The sequence below is a fragment of the Mytilus galloprovincialis genome, chromosome 4 (genome assembly GCF_965363235.1).
Source record: "Mytilus galloprovincialis chromosome 4, xbMytGall1.hap1.1, whole genome shotgun sequence".
Taxonomy (NCBI): domain Eukaryota; kingdom Metazoa; phylum Mollusca; class Bivalvia; order Mytilida; family Mytilidae; genus Mytilus; species Mytilus galloprovincialis.
This window is the reverse complement of record NC_134841.1, coordinates 65,766,225-65,783,346: the sequence shown is the minus strand read 5'-3', so window position 1 is coordinate 65,783,346 and position 17,122 is coordinate 65,766,225. Positions and strand designations below refer to the sequence as shown.

At 30.9% G+C, this 17,122-nt stretch overlaps 1 protein-coding gene across 1 annotated transcript; it reads left to right on the top strand.

Annotated features, from left to right (window-relative positions):
- The first annotated feature begins 3,324 nt into the window (after positions 1-3,324).
- LOC143070710 (uncharacterized) lies at positions 3,325-4,761 on the top strand. The gene has a single exon (XM_076244900.1). It carries the CDS (start codon positions 3,410-3,412, stop codon positions 4,655-4,657), a length of 1,248 nt encoding a protein of 415 aa, XP_076101015.1. The 5' UTR covers positions 3,325-3,409; the 3' UTR covers positions 4,658-4,761.
- The last annotated feature ends 12,361 nt before the right edge of the window (positions 4,762-17,122 follow it).

The window sequence follows — 17,122 nt, the reverse complement described above, 5'->3', positions numbered from 1 at the left end:
CAATCTTTAATGACTTGACAACAGTATCGTAATTATATCCCTTCTTAATAAGTCTATTCAAAGGTTTTGTAAGTTTCTGAGGTGAATACTGACACCTTTGTGCTTTATAAAGAATATTTCCATAAAAAATTGGAAATGAAATACCTGAACGTATTAGAAGTCTGCATGTTGAGCTATATTTACGAATGATGTCTTTATACCGATGATAAAATTTAGTAAATGTTTTGACTAGTTTGTGATATCGAAAACTGGTGTAATAATTTTTCAGTAATACATAAATTTCTCTCGTTAAAATCTAAAACATTATTACATACACGAGCGAATCGTACAAGTTGAGATATATAAACACCGTAAGATGGTGACAAGGGAACGTCACCATCTAAAGACGGATAATTAACGATAGAAAATGAAAAATCATCCCTTTTATCATAAATTTTAGTATTCAGCTTTCCAAAACTTTGTTTACTGAATAAAAATAGAACATGAAAAAGAAAATAAATTTCATCCCGACGCAACATCATCAGAGAAACATATGTTCAAATTTTTTTCTTCATATGAAACACACTATTTGGTGTATCGTCCAGTTTAAAACATTAACTTATGGTTCTTTATTAAGAACTTTAATTTGTGTGCTGTTTTTCTTTTTAGAAAAAAAAATATACAGATATTTAAATTGTTTATGTTCAAATAAACATTTAAATTTCAAATATATGCCGTAGCCATGGCGCTGATGGTCAGCTTATTAACGAATTTGAATTTGTCTCTGATATCTTTCGCCTCTCTTTTACCATTTTGCATAACAAACTTATGTGTGGTATTTGCACATACTTTTGTAAAAAGAAGATTGAACAGTATGTTTTAAGTTAACTGTTGTATGCATAGGGAGGGTTTGTGTCTTTAAAAATCACTTTGAAATACAAACAATATTTGATACAAGTAGAAAACGGGTGTACGAAGTGTGTAACGTAACGTTTATTTTCTTTATTAGCCTCTCCAATGACGAATTCCATACGAGGCAAATATACTATTTTCACACTTTCTTAGAAATGACCGTAAAACGTGTATCAACTTAACAACAGGTACTTTAAATGTCAAGGGAACGACATGACTTTGATGATGTTGTATAATCAGCTATGACATATGTGAGTACCAACGGCTAGAAAAAGAAGGAAAATATTAAGTACCAACGGCCAGAAAAGAGATTAACACAATATATCACAGAGGACTCACGTGCATCAAATTATTTCACCAAAATAAAATAACAAAAACAAAACAAAACAACGAACAACATCCTTTCAAGAAAACAAATTTATTTAATTTAATTTACTCGTCGTGGCAAAATAATAAAACTCCAATGCCGAATAATACAATATACATGAAATATGATATAGTTCCAGAAACAAGATTCAAGTTCGGCAAATGCAACATTTAAAAGAAACTCAACTTGCTTTTTTGGCCATAGAATTTTAAAAATAACAGATATTGTTTTTTTTTTAAATCCACGATAAAACATACCTTGAGTAACTTAAGCTCTCAATGTAACTAATAGAATTAAAACCAGGGGTGATGTTCTCGAAAGTATTCCAAGATTCGTCCCAAGTCATAGATAAGACCAATTTTAGGATGGACTTAGGACACTCTTAAGTTGTGTCTCTAAGCTATCTCAGACACATCTTATGTTAAGACGTCCTAAACATATCCTATGTGCGAAAATCTAAATAGTTAAGTAATTGTTTGATAATACATTTATTAAAGACGAAACCATATTATAAAATTGTTTACGAAATTTTGTAATAACATGTATTTAATTAAATGCATGATTTCAAATGTAATTATAAAATAATATCAAAAAAGATCGTGATTTAAACTGGAAAACAATTTGTTTTGAAATGAGAATATTGAATTCGTAGTGTCATTGTATCGTAAAACACGAAGTTCAAAGTTTAAAATCATGCACAATTTCTGTATACGAGTAAATAACTGATGGTGCGTTTCATTTCATGTTCATCTTCATGTAAAAAATTGAGAAAAAAGCATGCAAAAACTTAGGATGAAGATATGATCTTAAGACACCTAACTAGGTGTCCTAAAGCTGGGACGAAAAATGTGATATATCCTAAGTTAAGAGAGCTTCGAGAACACGACTTAGGACAAAGACTTGTCGTAAGATGGTCTTAGGACACGTCCTAATCCTAAGATAGCTTCGGGAACACCACCCCAGGAGTCTGGATCATACGTTTGCAGATCAATCTTAAAATTGGGGAAATTAAGTCCTGAATTTATTTTCAAAATACAATATAATATTAGAAGCTTGTTTGAAATTTTTTACTGATGCATTTATTGCTGGATAGACCGGACCCGTCGCATTTTTTCTTTGGATTTTCCATTATGACTTAAAAATTTCCAAACAAGCATTCATCATAAAAATTATTAACTTTCCGGCCTATTAATTCTGGAATTCTATGACCATACTATCATGCTCTTATAACAAAAAAGATTGTGCACTTGATCTTTTGAGAGATATAGATATTAAGTTTGTTCAGAAAGCCCTTTTAATCAGAAAGTCAAGTAATTTATCCATTTTTTTTTCTATTGTAAGCTGATTTCGTTCTTTGTCTCCGTATCTGAAGAAAATTGTATTTTCACATGGCATAATAAGTGAAAATCCATTAACGTTATTGTTGAATTAAATTAACACAAGTCATCAACAAAAACGACAAGAAAAGCTTTCCTTCGAAATACGATAAAATAAAGTTAGAGATATAAAAAAAAAAAAAAAATAGAATCGAAAGATGGCATTGATATGATTTATTTTAATTCAACTATGTGTTAATACTACTAAAACTTACCATTTCGGGCGAATCGCTTAAAAACGCTTAAAATTAAAACTGATCTGTTGAACTATTTCTGATAAAGAAATTTTCTTATTTTTATCCTTATTTGAAGAAATTTATTAATTATGGTATCACAACAATTTAGCGCAAGAATTTATCTGTAAAAATATTCATGTCTTAATATGGTTAATTTAGTAATAATTTGTGTTAAATATCGAATGCAAATAATCAACAATATTCCTCACGGAAAAATAAATATTTTACGAAAACAGGCAAAAACATCACACAGAGCTTTATTGTTGTTAAGGTTCATCATGTAAAAGCTGTAAAGACAAATCAAATCGCAGCATTTTTTGATTGGAGGAGAAATTCGATACATTTGCTGTTTAAGGAAAGTATTGAATATTCATTAGCTGTCGACCAATCACCGTAGTCGAATAATAGAGATGACAAGATTGGTATTTTAAATGATTTGTATAAAGTTTATAGTCAGTATAGAAATACAACAAAGGTAAATTTGCCACACACAAAAACTGTTGAAAAGTATTTGTCAACTTAACATCATTGTCACGATAATGTGTAACACGAACCCAACAGCCATGGTCTTGCCGTATGGACTTAAAGTAGCAACACAGACTCCGTACCTACATTTTGGAGTTTCTCCTATGGCACTAGATATGCAGCGTGCACAACAGCTGTATGATTACAGCACCCGTTTGCAGTATGGACTTAGCAGATATCCAAATGCATTAGGACTATCGCCATACCATCCAAGCCCAGCTGAAGCGTACATGCAGCACTATTTCAAAGATCCAAGGGCACGATTTATACACGAGGAACCAAAGCCAAACCATAGTTATATTGGGTTAATCGCAATGGCAATTCTAAGTGCCAGGGATAAAAAGTTAGTTCTGAGTGACATTTATCAGTGGATTTTAGATAATTATCCCTATTTTAGAGCAAGAGGACCAGGATGGAGAAATAGCATTCGTCACAATTTGTCTCTTAACGACTGCTTTATCAAATCAGGAAGAAGTGCAAATGGAAAAGGACATTATTGGGCAATACATCCTGCAAATGTTGATGACTTTCAAAAAGGAGATTTTAGAAGGAGACGCGCACAAAGACGAGTACGTAAACATATGGGACTATCAGTTCCAGATGATGAGGACAGTCCTAGCCCGTCACCTACTTCAACTTCTCACACCTGGGATGATAACTCTACTGAAAATCTTGGGACCGACGAAAAAGTAAGTGAAGAAGAAGAGGACATCAAAGTTGAAATAATAGACGAGTCGGAGAACCAAAGTATTCAAAATCAAATCCCAAGACAGCAACCTACAACACGTAAGCGTCTTTTTGATGTAGAGAGCTTACTAGCTCCTGATGACATTGTAATCAAACGACCAACTGTTTTCGACATTAGAAATTTAAAATATCATTCTTCCGTTGATAGTTCTAGCTCATCCCGTCATAATTCACAGAGTGACAATAACAGTGAACTTTCTGACAATTCAGAGAAAGAAAACATTGCAAATAGTAGTTGTGAAGATAACGATTGCACGGACGATAAAGTTTTACATACAGAAAATTCAGTGCAAACCTATCCCAACATAGAAACAAAGGACCCAATTGTGATCGCAAGTAGGCCTAGCGCATTTCAAAATGCACATGCACGAGCTTGGAACTCTCTAATGCCATACTTGGCAACCTATCCATATATTCGTAGACAGCAAGGATTAGGAAATCCAATCACATATCCGACTGCTTCAACATTCGAAGGACTTACAACTGGGAACATGTTCAAATCTGCGTCTGACTGAGAAATAAAAAAAATATGAACTGTATGAATTGTTTTTGACATATGAATGTATTTATTTAATGCTGCAAATGTTATTGTTGTGAATTATTAAATTTTCTGATTTTACGAATTTTCTTGTTGATTTACTATATATGAAGATTTGGAAACATGTAAGTAATTATTTTCCACAACCGTTAATTTAATAATGTCCTTTTCTCTGGATTTCAAAATATTATTTACTCATGAATACTTTTCAAATTTAGATTCAAGGAAGAAAAACACCAATGCGTTTTCAGAATAATAGATCAGTCACCCACCTCTATTTTTACATTTACAATTTATCTTCAAATATTATTCTCAGAATGAAATATAGTTGAAGAATGGGCTTTTCATAATGGATTTGCAGGCATATCAACATTTTCTAACATTAACTCTAAATATAAATATAGAAAGATAATGAAAAATATGAATTATTATTCATTTCTGAACACTTTAGAAATTTCTGCATTTGGTTTTATATAAATAGATAGAAGAGCACAAAAGAAACCTTGGATTATTGACTACAATTTAAAAAAAAAAAGAGTAAATTTTGTTTTTTTTATGTTTTATTTTCATATCAACTTAATTTCTTTTAAATAGTTTTATTTCAATTTTTCAAAATGCTTAAAATACAAATTTATCTTTGTGCAATTGAAAAGATAGAGGCTATGATGAAAGTAAAGAAAATCAAATAGTTGAACAGAAGTTGTACAAATTGAAAGCTGATTCAAAGAACTAACAAAAGAAAACGGAAATGAAATAGCACAAATTTAAAGCTGAGTAGAAATTGTGAAAAATGAAAAAAATAATAGAAAAGTAAAAAGAGATATGTTTATTAGATCGCACAATATCAATTTTTCTTAATACATAAATATACAAATAGGTTAAAACTCAAATAAAAAAAATACTTTACTTGTTTCTCATGTATTCATAAATAATTCCTTCTGAATAAACTGCTTTAATTTTTTTTTTTAATTTATTTTCATAAGATAATAGAGACCCCTTTTTATTCTTATGTTTTTTTCATTTCTTTACTGATTTCAGTTGTGTACCTTTGCGTCATGGTAATTCGTAACATATGCTTTAAAGATACGCGAATGTTTAAAATTCGTATATAAAAAATACATATACAATACTAAACTTAATCAATTTATTTTTTTGTGACAAAGATTTCATGTTTACAAATACGTTTTGGAGGCACATAAGATTGTAAATAAATAATAAGCTTATGCATGTCATGGAGGCGCCACATTTTTTTCGATGTAAAAATATTCATATACATTACTAAATTCTTTTTCGAATCCGAAAACAGTTGAACAAGGAATAAACATATTGTATAGTACTAGAATCTTCAGTATTGTACTTAGCTGACAATATGAATCAACGACGGTTTACTATACTTCACAATAGCTTCGCCCTTTCCCCAAATTGTCACCTAATAGAGACAAACTGTTAGTTTGCTTATAGCTTCTTTACTGGTAGCCTTGGTAGAAACTTTGCACCTTAGCAGAAAATTGATCTTTAATAGTAGCAGTTGACTTAGTCACTGGCATCGCATTGGTCATTTTGTCTGGTTATAATACTTATTAATAGAATATCCGTTTTTAGAACATTATTCAATCGAAATAGATTATGTGTTAATGAAAACCTGAATAAGTTGCCAAAAAATGACGAAAATGAAAAGGTCAAAACACGATTTAATAGAGATAACCTTCAAACATTTACCACCCAAAACCACAAAAAATACCTACGCAGACCACAGTATTATGCAGATAACATGGAAATTTGGACAAAAGCAACGCTCCTTAAAAGCATGGTAAACTGTCTTAGTTTCCCTTTAAGACGTTACGCACGATACTGGTGTCACTTCTTACTTTGACGTGTATTAACATTCATCGTGTGCTAGATAGAAATTTACCGTGATGCAAAAATATGGGTTTTCTACTCACCAATTTACTTGGTGAGTCTCGGTGCATCTTTCACATACCACATAGGACACATCTAATGTTTTGAATTTTCAGTCAATTGAAAATTTAGTAGTTTTTGATAATGGGTGCCTTATAGGCGACTTTGTATGGCTTATATTTTTGGTCATTTTTAGATAACGATACTCAACATATGCATATTAAGCTAACACAAAAATGTTATTCAAAGTATTTCGGCATTTATTTTACACTTGTTTTTGATGTAATGAACAAAAGAAGAAAAAAAACCGATATTAGAGTAAAAGAAAGTCCCATAGTTACAAGCAACAACAAAAAAATCACCAAACGCATACAAAATATGTACATATAGAGAACTATTTTTCTGTGACATGCGAAGATGTTGAAAGAAATCACTACTAGAAGAATTAACTGTGAAAAATCCAGTTTAATTGCATATTTACTTAATGCATTTACAGAAACAAGTTTATATAAAATATTCTTCATTAGGTTTAAAAATACAAATGTATATAGACAATTTTTTAAGAAAGATATAACATTGAAAGGACCCAAACCACTCCAATAGTGGGGGAAAACACAAAAAAGTAAATCACATAAATAAAACAAATGATGTATATTTTACCGCCCCTCAAAAACAAGAATCATCACCAAGTTCAATGTAAAACTATTAAAAAGATACGGAACTAAAATTATGAATAAACGAACGAAAATTAAATAATGCGTACATCAATCGCAATATTTGAAAGAAGAATGGAATTACATGTCTGATGAACTGACAACAAAAAGTAAAATCAGACTGTCCCAGACAGACATGTACAACCATTTCCTACGAGTATATTCTGGTAAAAATCTGCACCTATGAAATCATTATCTTTATGCTGTGTTTCAAAGGAAAACGTGTGCCAGTAGATTTTGTTGTGGTGGTGCTAGAAAGCTTTACATATTTTTGTATTATCTTATTTTGTCAAAATCATATTTGTCGAGTCTTTTTACGTTTATAAGTTATAAATTGTCTTCTCCTATGCCGTCTATTTTTCTCTCATTTGATGATCAAAATTATTGAATGTCTTGGAACCTCAATGCTATATAAACAAATTGCTGATTTCCTCCATTCATTTAATTTGGATATAAATCTTATAAATAAATAAACGCTGTCTTCGTTAATTTTTCGATTTAAACAAAATCAAGTTTTTGACACATTTAATTTTTTATTTATTAATTATTTATATGTGAAAGTTTACGTACTAACATTATCCCAAAGCGCTTTCTTTTACCACACCAGTCGATAATTTGAAAAGAACAGATGGCGGCAACGTATTAGAAGAGCTATACCAAAATGGGACTGATATACATTATATTATTTTTTCGATTATTTTTGTCTTGCTGGCAGTAGTACTTGATTAAAAAAAATACTTGAGTTAAAAACTGGTTTAAAATGTGCATAATAGATGAACATTTCTTAAACGAACAAAATAGTTAGAAAACATTCGAAGAAGATTACCATCATAATATACAAGTATTTAAACGATTGTTCTGCTAGTAAATGCTTGAGCTTCAACTTGATTTAAGCGACAAATGTTATACGCTAGGGTAAATTCTATTTATTTTTTCAGTACACAAACCAAAATGACCACTGTTAATTTTGTAAAATATTTATTTAGACAAATGTTTCGAACAGATTATATTTTAAATAAATAATATGCAAATTGCTGCATCTATCATTTTCTTTTTACCTTTGGCATCTTTTCATATTGTAAGCTATAGCTAGCTTGCGTCAATGTATTTCTGTATGCATGAAACAACAGTCCTGTCATTTGTTTTATAGTTTTATCGATTTTAGAATTAAGACGCATTATTAACAATTCCTACTGGTAAAAATTATGAACTAGTAAACCTAGGCCTTCACAAAAAAAAATTGTTACAAATTGTATTTCTGTTCAGAAATATATTATAGCACTCTCATTCTGTAAGAAACTTAGTTAGTCAACTTTGATAAGGATGGGAAATTCTGCAAGTCACACGAGAACAAGCCCCCCCCCCCTTTTCTGATAAAAAATAAGTTGACTACATAGGGAATCACTGACTCTTGACAGGAGCAGCCCCCCTCTTAGGCAATCAGTGGGCCCCACTTATGAAAAATTCTGGATCCTTCACTGAGTAAAGTAGAACGGTCCGACGGGAGAAGTTTAGGTGATCGTATTTCTATGCCCATGTCAACCTATAGGATTTAACATTAGTGTAGTGTAACATTAGTTACAGCTATACAATTAGTTTCACAGCTCCAACAGCAAACACACAATGTTGTTGTTAAATAAAAAATAGCATACTTCTGTAAAATAAAAACTTTCGGAAAACAGAAAACTTAAAAGATCTTATCTATAAATAAAAGCAATATTCCTCAATTGATACGCAGACGTTCACTTGAGAAAGACGAAAAGTGACTTAGAAAGTTTTTTTTTATGAAATTCGCGGTTCTTAAGTTAAGTCCTGCAATTGGAGAAGATTGCTTTAGTTTTCATGCAGTTGATGTTTCGTTGAATTTGTTCGTTTTAAAGGTTCTTTTATTGTATACTTCTTGTGGACATTGAGATTCTTTCGAATTTGATAATCTTTCATCTTTTGCTGGAATCTAATAAAACATTTATTTTACAGTAACCATTAGTTTCTTTTAGATCTACAATGCGTTTTATTTATTTAGAAATAAAAAATGCACATTTCATGAATTAAGCTTTTAGATTTTTTTTACATTCTATATTTGCTCCATAAAGTTAGTTTAGTTTAAACATATTTATTTATAGTGGATTGGGAAACAAGTTTTGCAACTTAGATATTAATCCCTTTCCACTTTGCGGGTGCTAGTGCTGCCTTGTAGCGGCATTAGCCTACTCTTTTTCGAAATCTACAAGAGTGTCTTTAACGTGCAAGAGAGCTGGCTCTCTCTTAACACGGGTCAGCCATTTATCGTCCCCTTCCGACAGACTATCATTGTTTCCTCAAGACCATACTCGCAGATGGTGTCAAGGGAGACAAAGTGTAGGTTGTCGTATGCATCAAATAAAATTGCTTTTGTAGGCATTTTTTAAAAGTATACTTTTAGGTTGCAGCTTTGAAGAGTTTCGATATTCTACATATCAATCAGTTATGTGGGTTTGTAGATCAAAATGCTTGTTATGTCAATTAACCGAGTATAATTTTGACAGAAAAAAAGTATTATGTTCACGTTGTTTTAAATGACCAAGAATAATTAAGGTATTTTGAGTAAATATTTTTATCACTTCCCACGTAAATATATACTTATCACCATCCAGATTTGCATTGCCACTTAGTTAACCGCAATAATTATCTCACAATGAGGTCTCGTTTAACATGATCAAGGAGATCGAGAGATAAAAGTCTAATAGCCACATATTTATGATTAGGTATACAGAAAACAGCGGGTTCTATTCTTATTACAAAGGTGAGAGGACACCTCCAATTAGATATTAAAGGCTGACAATAGAGAACGGTTTTTTTCTCAAGTAATTGCGATGTATTGAGTACGTCAAAAAAGGATACGAAACAACACATCATGTGGCAAAATTTATTAAAACTCATTGTTCTAAATATTATTATTCATTGCAGCAGATGCGCATTTCGACAAATTGAATCGCTTCTACATTGCTCGAGGCCAAATGGTTGTTATATATAAAACCTATTACAATCCGGAAGAGGGACTGAATTAACCGAAAAAGACCAAAAGTATAGTAAAACCCGGATAAGTTTTCAGAGCTATGCATGATGCAGAAATATTTCTTTCACTAATCAGACTCAATTGAAGTGTTGCAAACTTTCTCCAGTAGTATGGTTATTTCTTTTTTCAAAATGAACATTTCAAAATCTATGGAAAAAAGCTATCACGAAATCATCCTATTGATATCAATATCAAATCATGATGGCAGACGATCACCTTCAATGGAAAATGTATAACAATGTCTTTTGAAAACAACAATGTTTAGTGTTGATATAAAATCATTGACAATTTTTAACGTATATTCTCCAATCTTTTCAGTTTTATAATTCCAGAACGATTTACAATTTTCAATTCACTTTATGAGTGAAACAAGTACAACAGAGAAAATTGCAAAAATCTTTTTAAATGTACATTGTGCTCATGACAAATATTTATTTCTCGCCAATGATGCTTATATATCCGCGCTGACATTGAAAGAGCAATGAACCCAAAATAACACCCAAAGCAGCAAATAAATACCAGTACTCTGATGAGTTTACTTTAAAATCTAACCAATTTTACCATTTTTCATTCCAAATTGATAAAATCAGAGCTAATCATACCATAACCGAAGCTTTTACCACTTTCGCTTCTGAATCTAAGCCCTCATATAGTGGTTTCAGTGGGATAAAAAGAAAGATTATATATAATTTCATTTTTAACTCGTAAACGCATATTCAACCCATCTGAGAACCGGTCATTTACTTTATATGTCCAGTCTCATTCTTGTTTGTTATTTCATTATTTTTGTCATTCTATCGTAATATTCGATAACGTGTCCAACATTAATTCTATTTGCTTCTCATTTATTTGAGCATCTGACCAATTCACCAGAAATGTAAATATATGTTGATCTAATACCATTCTAGAATATCTTATTGTTTTTCAATAACACTCTTGAGACGTTTGTAAATCAACCCAAATTGTTATTCAAACTTCTGAAATTGAGCTGAATGACAGAGTGAATAAAACATTCCGTGATAGCTAGGAAGCTTCAAAACATGTTACATTTTTTATTTAGAAAACTGATTTCAATGTTGTCTATTTCACCAAAAACTAACGACAATAATCTAATAATAAGAGAAATAAAACTCTATGATCTGAACAAAATGTTTATTAATTTCCATTATTCTGATGGTCTGTTTATCATGAAAGCACAGCACGACAGATCGCAAAACGTTACGCGGCTATTATCAAATTCGGACAAACATGTCATTACGTTTCTTTGTCAGCATAATGGCTTAATTAGATGCCTAAATTGTGAAATCATTTGATTGTAGAGAACAAATTTGTTGAATGGAGTTAAATAGTTCTGTTATGGTTGTTGATGGACTATATAAATACATTATTTTAGTAAGCAGCGTGAACTAATAGATTTCTTAACTATAGGCATTACACAAATATTCCACGATTAGTTTCTTTCCTAATCACTTTCTGGATCGGAAAAATGACAGTAATTATTTTAGCAAAACCAAAAAAAAAAAAAAAAAATAAATAAATAAACGATAATATTTTTTCACGTAATATAATTCGTATGAAAACTGCTGGAGATAATTGCTCAAATGTTTAATTATGAGGAAAAAAATAAATAAGTGAAATGAATAATCTATAAAAGAGATATTATTTGTTTTTATATGTTATTTATTATATTTAATGTCGAAGAATTAGCAATTTTTTTATAACAACTGTTGATGATAACGAGAATTTCATATTTTTATTTTCACGTATTAACGATATTAGGAATTCTCAGATGGTTGATGCATGCAGTAGTTACATTGTATTCATACATTGATTAACATTTTAAATAAATTACAATAGAAAACACTAATCAATAAAAAAGAATAAAATGTCAATAATTCTCTTATTTATAAATGCCAATGAATTATATCTACAAAATTGTGGTATTGTGGTTAAAATTCATGCTTATTTTGAACAGATAGGTTTTTTTTTGCACAAATCTCACAACTGGAAAATTCAAGTAAAACGGTGTTTATAGAATTCATTTTTTTTTTTAGCTTTTGATGTTAATAAAATGTTGACAATATTCATTATAAAATGAAAATTGCAGGAGGCTATACATTTGTGGCGTCGGAAGCACTTCTTTGGATGATCTATTTACAAACAGAAATACTACCCCCCCCCCCCCCCCCAAAAAAAAAAAGCTTTTGTGAGGAGCTATATGACTCCCAAAAAAAAAGAATACTAAAGTTTTATTTTGATTCGGTTCACATTTAACATTATAAACTTTATCGAATATAAAATAACATAAACACACCATTAAATTAAACACACAACATGCAGCCAAAATATATAACAGCACAGGCCTATTGTAATACTTGCAAAAACTAAAATTAAGCACAAATGAAATACAGCACACGTGCAAAAAATTTAAGGCATAATACAAATTGTGGATCATTGTTGACAATCGGGCTTGAGAGAATCTTGAGAGAATGATAGATATTGCATAGGAATGTCTTCTTATAACTTAACGTAAACGAGGACAGCAAAGCCACATATTCTTTATAAGAACAGATATAAGAAGATGTGGTATGAATGCCAATGAGACAACTCTCCACCCAAGCCACAATTTATAAAAGTTAACCATTATAGGTCCAGTCTATGTAAAACAAACGCACGATGTCCTTTTAATTGAGGAATAGCATACTTGATAATTTGTTTCAATTACTTTTGCAGTAAACAAAACCAGAAACAAAGGAACTGCTGTTTTTCATCTGAAAGTAATTGTGATGCCTTTTAACACGGAGATAAAGTTCATGCATCACCGCCTGTATGAAACCGCAGTCAGACACCACACCGATTGACGCTCATGAGTGAGATTGTGTGGGGTTGTTTATTTAACAGTTTAATGAACTATGGATTAACTCTGTTTATTCAAGCAGAACCAAGTGAAATTTACTGTTACTTTTTACAGTTTTTACAAATTTAATGATATATTGGGTCACACGGTGTTTTATAGTATTCATATAGAAAATCGCTAACAAACAGATTGAACAGTATAATGGTACAGTTTATTTGTAACTGCGAGATATGAAATATCTAATTATAAAATCAATAAATAATGATCATGCATCAAACTAACAATTTAATAAATTAAAGCTTAATAATAAATGTTTTGTCAACAAAAGAGTTAAGATATAATAAGCGGCCTTGGTATAACGCCTTGTTTATAAAGTGTAGGTGCAGATATATGTTATGAAATAAAAATATTCTATTTCAGCGGTTCCAAAGAGCTTCAAAATTTCAATTTAACAATTCATGATCAATCACTTGTTTGTTTACTTTACAAACGTTGTAAAAGATGGGCGTGGCAGTGTGTCATTTAAGCTGCATTCAGTACCAATACAGAATGTTTTCAACTGATAATTATATCTAAAAAATCTATAGTATTTTTATGACAGTTACCATCTAAATGTTTGTGCAAACTTAATAGTAATACATTTCTTTTCATGACAACAAACAAGAATTGAATTAAGCTCTGCCTTGATATGGAATTATTTAAAACATTTATGGAAGTGCTCTTCGTGTGAGGCTAGGGTCGGCTAGTACTCAATAAATGCTATGATAAAGAAATATAATTTTCTCTGTCATACTTGAGACGATATAAAATCTTTGGTGGCACAGTAGCTAAACTTATAATGCTAGGTTTCAGTTTGTTGGAACGCTTTTTTTTATACCAAAATGTCCGGGCTGACATTCAACGTACAGTCTCCTTAGCCGCTAATTATTTTTTTTTTATAGTCAACATAATCTGTGTGCCAGAATCCATGCTTTAAATATAAGACTTTGTTTTGGAAATACCCACATTATGCTAAAATCTATTTTTGCAAAGCATATGGAAATAAGGAAATGTGGTATGATTGCAAATGAGTCAACTTTCCACCAGAGTTTATATGCGGTAGATGTTATAACTACATGTCACCGTACAACCTTCAACAATGAAAACAAACCATACCGTATAGTTAGGTTGTTCATAAAATACGATCATATTAATCCTTTATTAACAATATAATTAAAAAAAGAAAGAACTGTATATTCTTTTGCGAATGGGAAAACTTGGAATCAGAAAAAAAACCCAGATGTTTTCACTTTCATTATACAAGAACGTGTTAAAATTTCATTTTTTTCCTTCTCAGTTTGCGCCGATAACCACAAATTAAAGAATATTAATTTTTCTTTTCGTTTATTGTGGATCTCTATATTCTTTTTTTGTGAAATACCTATTCCCGTGGATTGACGAAAAGATATTTTTCGAGGTAGCATGATTTTGCAGCTTAACAAATTTCGCACGATTAATGTGAAATGCTTTCTTTTAAGAGGGCATTAGCCGTCAATTTCATGTTCACAGATTTGTCTCAAATGCTCATAAATTGTGTTTCATTTACAACATACTAAAAGAATATCCAAATTACAAAAACCCAATAAATAATGCATTGTATTTGTTATAATGTATCAACATTTTAATATACGACATCTCATTCACCACCGAGATGACGCCCAAGGAACCAAAGAAATCGTACGGTCATATAACCGATGTAACCATTAATATGAATCGACAGACAAGCACAAAAAAATCGCATAATGACAACTGTTCTAGATCTGCTCGATAGTTTTCTCTCTAAAGATTAAGAAATAACTTATAATGCTAGGTTTGACCGTTTCAGTTTGTTGAAATGCTTTTTTAATTCAAATTGTCTGCCATTCACCTTACAATCTCCGTAGCCGCTCTTTAAAAATAAAAATAGTAATACGTAGTCTCTGGCATAAAATTGCCTTTTTACAAAGCAGAGGGAAATAAGGAGATGTGGTACAATTTCATATAAGACAGAGTTCAAATGAAGTAGATGTCACAACTTTATGGCCTTCAACAAAGAGAAAACACAACATAACATTTAGTTAGGTTGTTCACAACATACGATCATATTAATCATATATTAACAATTAACTTAAAAAATAAAATAAATGAAAGACAGAAAAAAAAATTCTTTTGCTAATTGGAAACCTTGGAATTAGAAAAACATCAGCTGTTTGCACTTCCGCCGATAGCCAAAAATTAAAGAATGTGGATTGTTCTTTTAGCTTACTGTGGATCTCTATATTCCTTTTCGTGAAATACCTTTTCCCGTGGATTGACGAAAAGATGTTTTTTTTCGAGGATGCTTGATTTTGCAGCTTTTACAAATTATGCATATAAGCCTTTATGAAATTTGTATTTTTTTAAGAGGGCATAAGCTGTCAAATTCCTGTTCACTGATTTGTCTCAAAAGCTCATACATTGTGGTTGCTTGATAACACACTAAAATAATACTCAAATAACAAAAAGAAAGTAAAAAACAATAAATAATGCATCGAATTGGTACATGTATACACAGAAATTAGCGGTGGTTGCTTCAGTGCAACCTTGTGCTTATTTAAAACAATATGTAGCGAATTGACTGCCTGTACTAATTTTTATAAATGCTTTCCTTCTCAGTTTGCACTTCCGCCGATAGCCACAAATTAAAGAACATTATTTTTTTCTTTTAGCTTATTGTGGATTTTTATATTCTTTTTTGTGCCGTAAAATTCACGTTCTCAAATTTGTCTCAAATGCTCATACATTGTGTTTGATTTACAACATGCTAAAATGATATCCAAATTACAAAAACCCAATAAATAATGCATTGCATCAATTGGTTATACTGCATGTATCAACATTTTAATATACGTCATCTCATTCACCACTGTGATGACGTTCAAGGAACCAATGAACCCGTTTGGTCATATACCCGATATAAACATTAATATGAATCGACAGACAAGCACAAACACTCGCGTAATGACAACTTTTCTAGATCTGCTCGATAGTTTTCTCTCTAAAGATTAAAAAATGACTTTAATGCTAGGTTTGATCTTTTCAGTTTGTTGAAACGCTTTTTTTGATCAACGTACAGTACAGTCTCCGTAGCCGCTCTTTTTTTTAAATTACGTACAGTCCCACCAAGTCGCTCTTAAAAAAAAGTAAGTCTCTGGCATATTTTTATCTTTCATTGCCTTCGTGCGAGAAACATTATATTGGGGCTAGAATCCTTTAAACATAAAACTTTTTGTTTTGGAAATGCACGCACATGCTAAAATTGCTTTTTACAAAGCATATGCAAACACGGAGATGTGGTTTGATTGCATATCGAACTATCCATCAAAGTTGACATGACGTAGATGTAACAATTATATGTAACCCTACGACCTTCAACAAAGAGAAAAAACTACACGCTGTATACCTAAGTTGTTCACAGCATACAATCATGTTAATCATATATTAACAACTAGATTTAAAAAAAAAAGAAGGAAATATATATTCTTTTGCTAATTGGAAACCTTGGAATCAGAAAAAAAGTCAGCTGTTTTCACTTACATTATCAAAAAATGTGTTAAAATTTCATTTCAATTTTTTTCTTCTTCTCAGTTTGCACTTCCGCCGATAACCACAAATTAAAAAGATATTAATTTTTCTTTTCGCTTATTGTTGATCTAAATTTTTGTTTTGAAGTACATATTCCCGTAGATTAATGAAAATATTTGTTTTCCGAGGATGCATGATTTTGAAGCTTTTTACAAATTTTGCATACAAGACTATATGGAATGTATATTTTTCAAGAGGGCATTGCTGTCAAATTCTAGTTCACCGATTTGTCTCAAAGTGTCTGCTTTAATTTGATGCATACTAAAAGGATTTCTA

Bases quoted from the DNA above. Each gene is read 5' to 3' on its own strand.
- LOC143070710 (XM_076244900.1), top strand. From the start codon at position 3,410: ATGTGTAACACGAACCCAACAGCCATGGTCTTGCCGTATGGACTTAAA.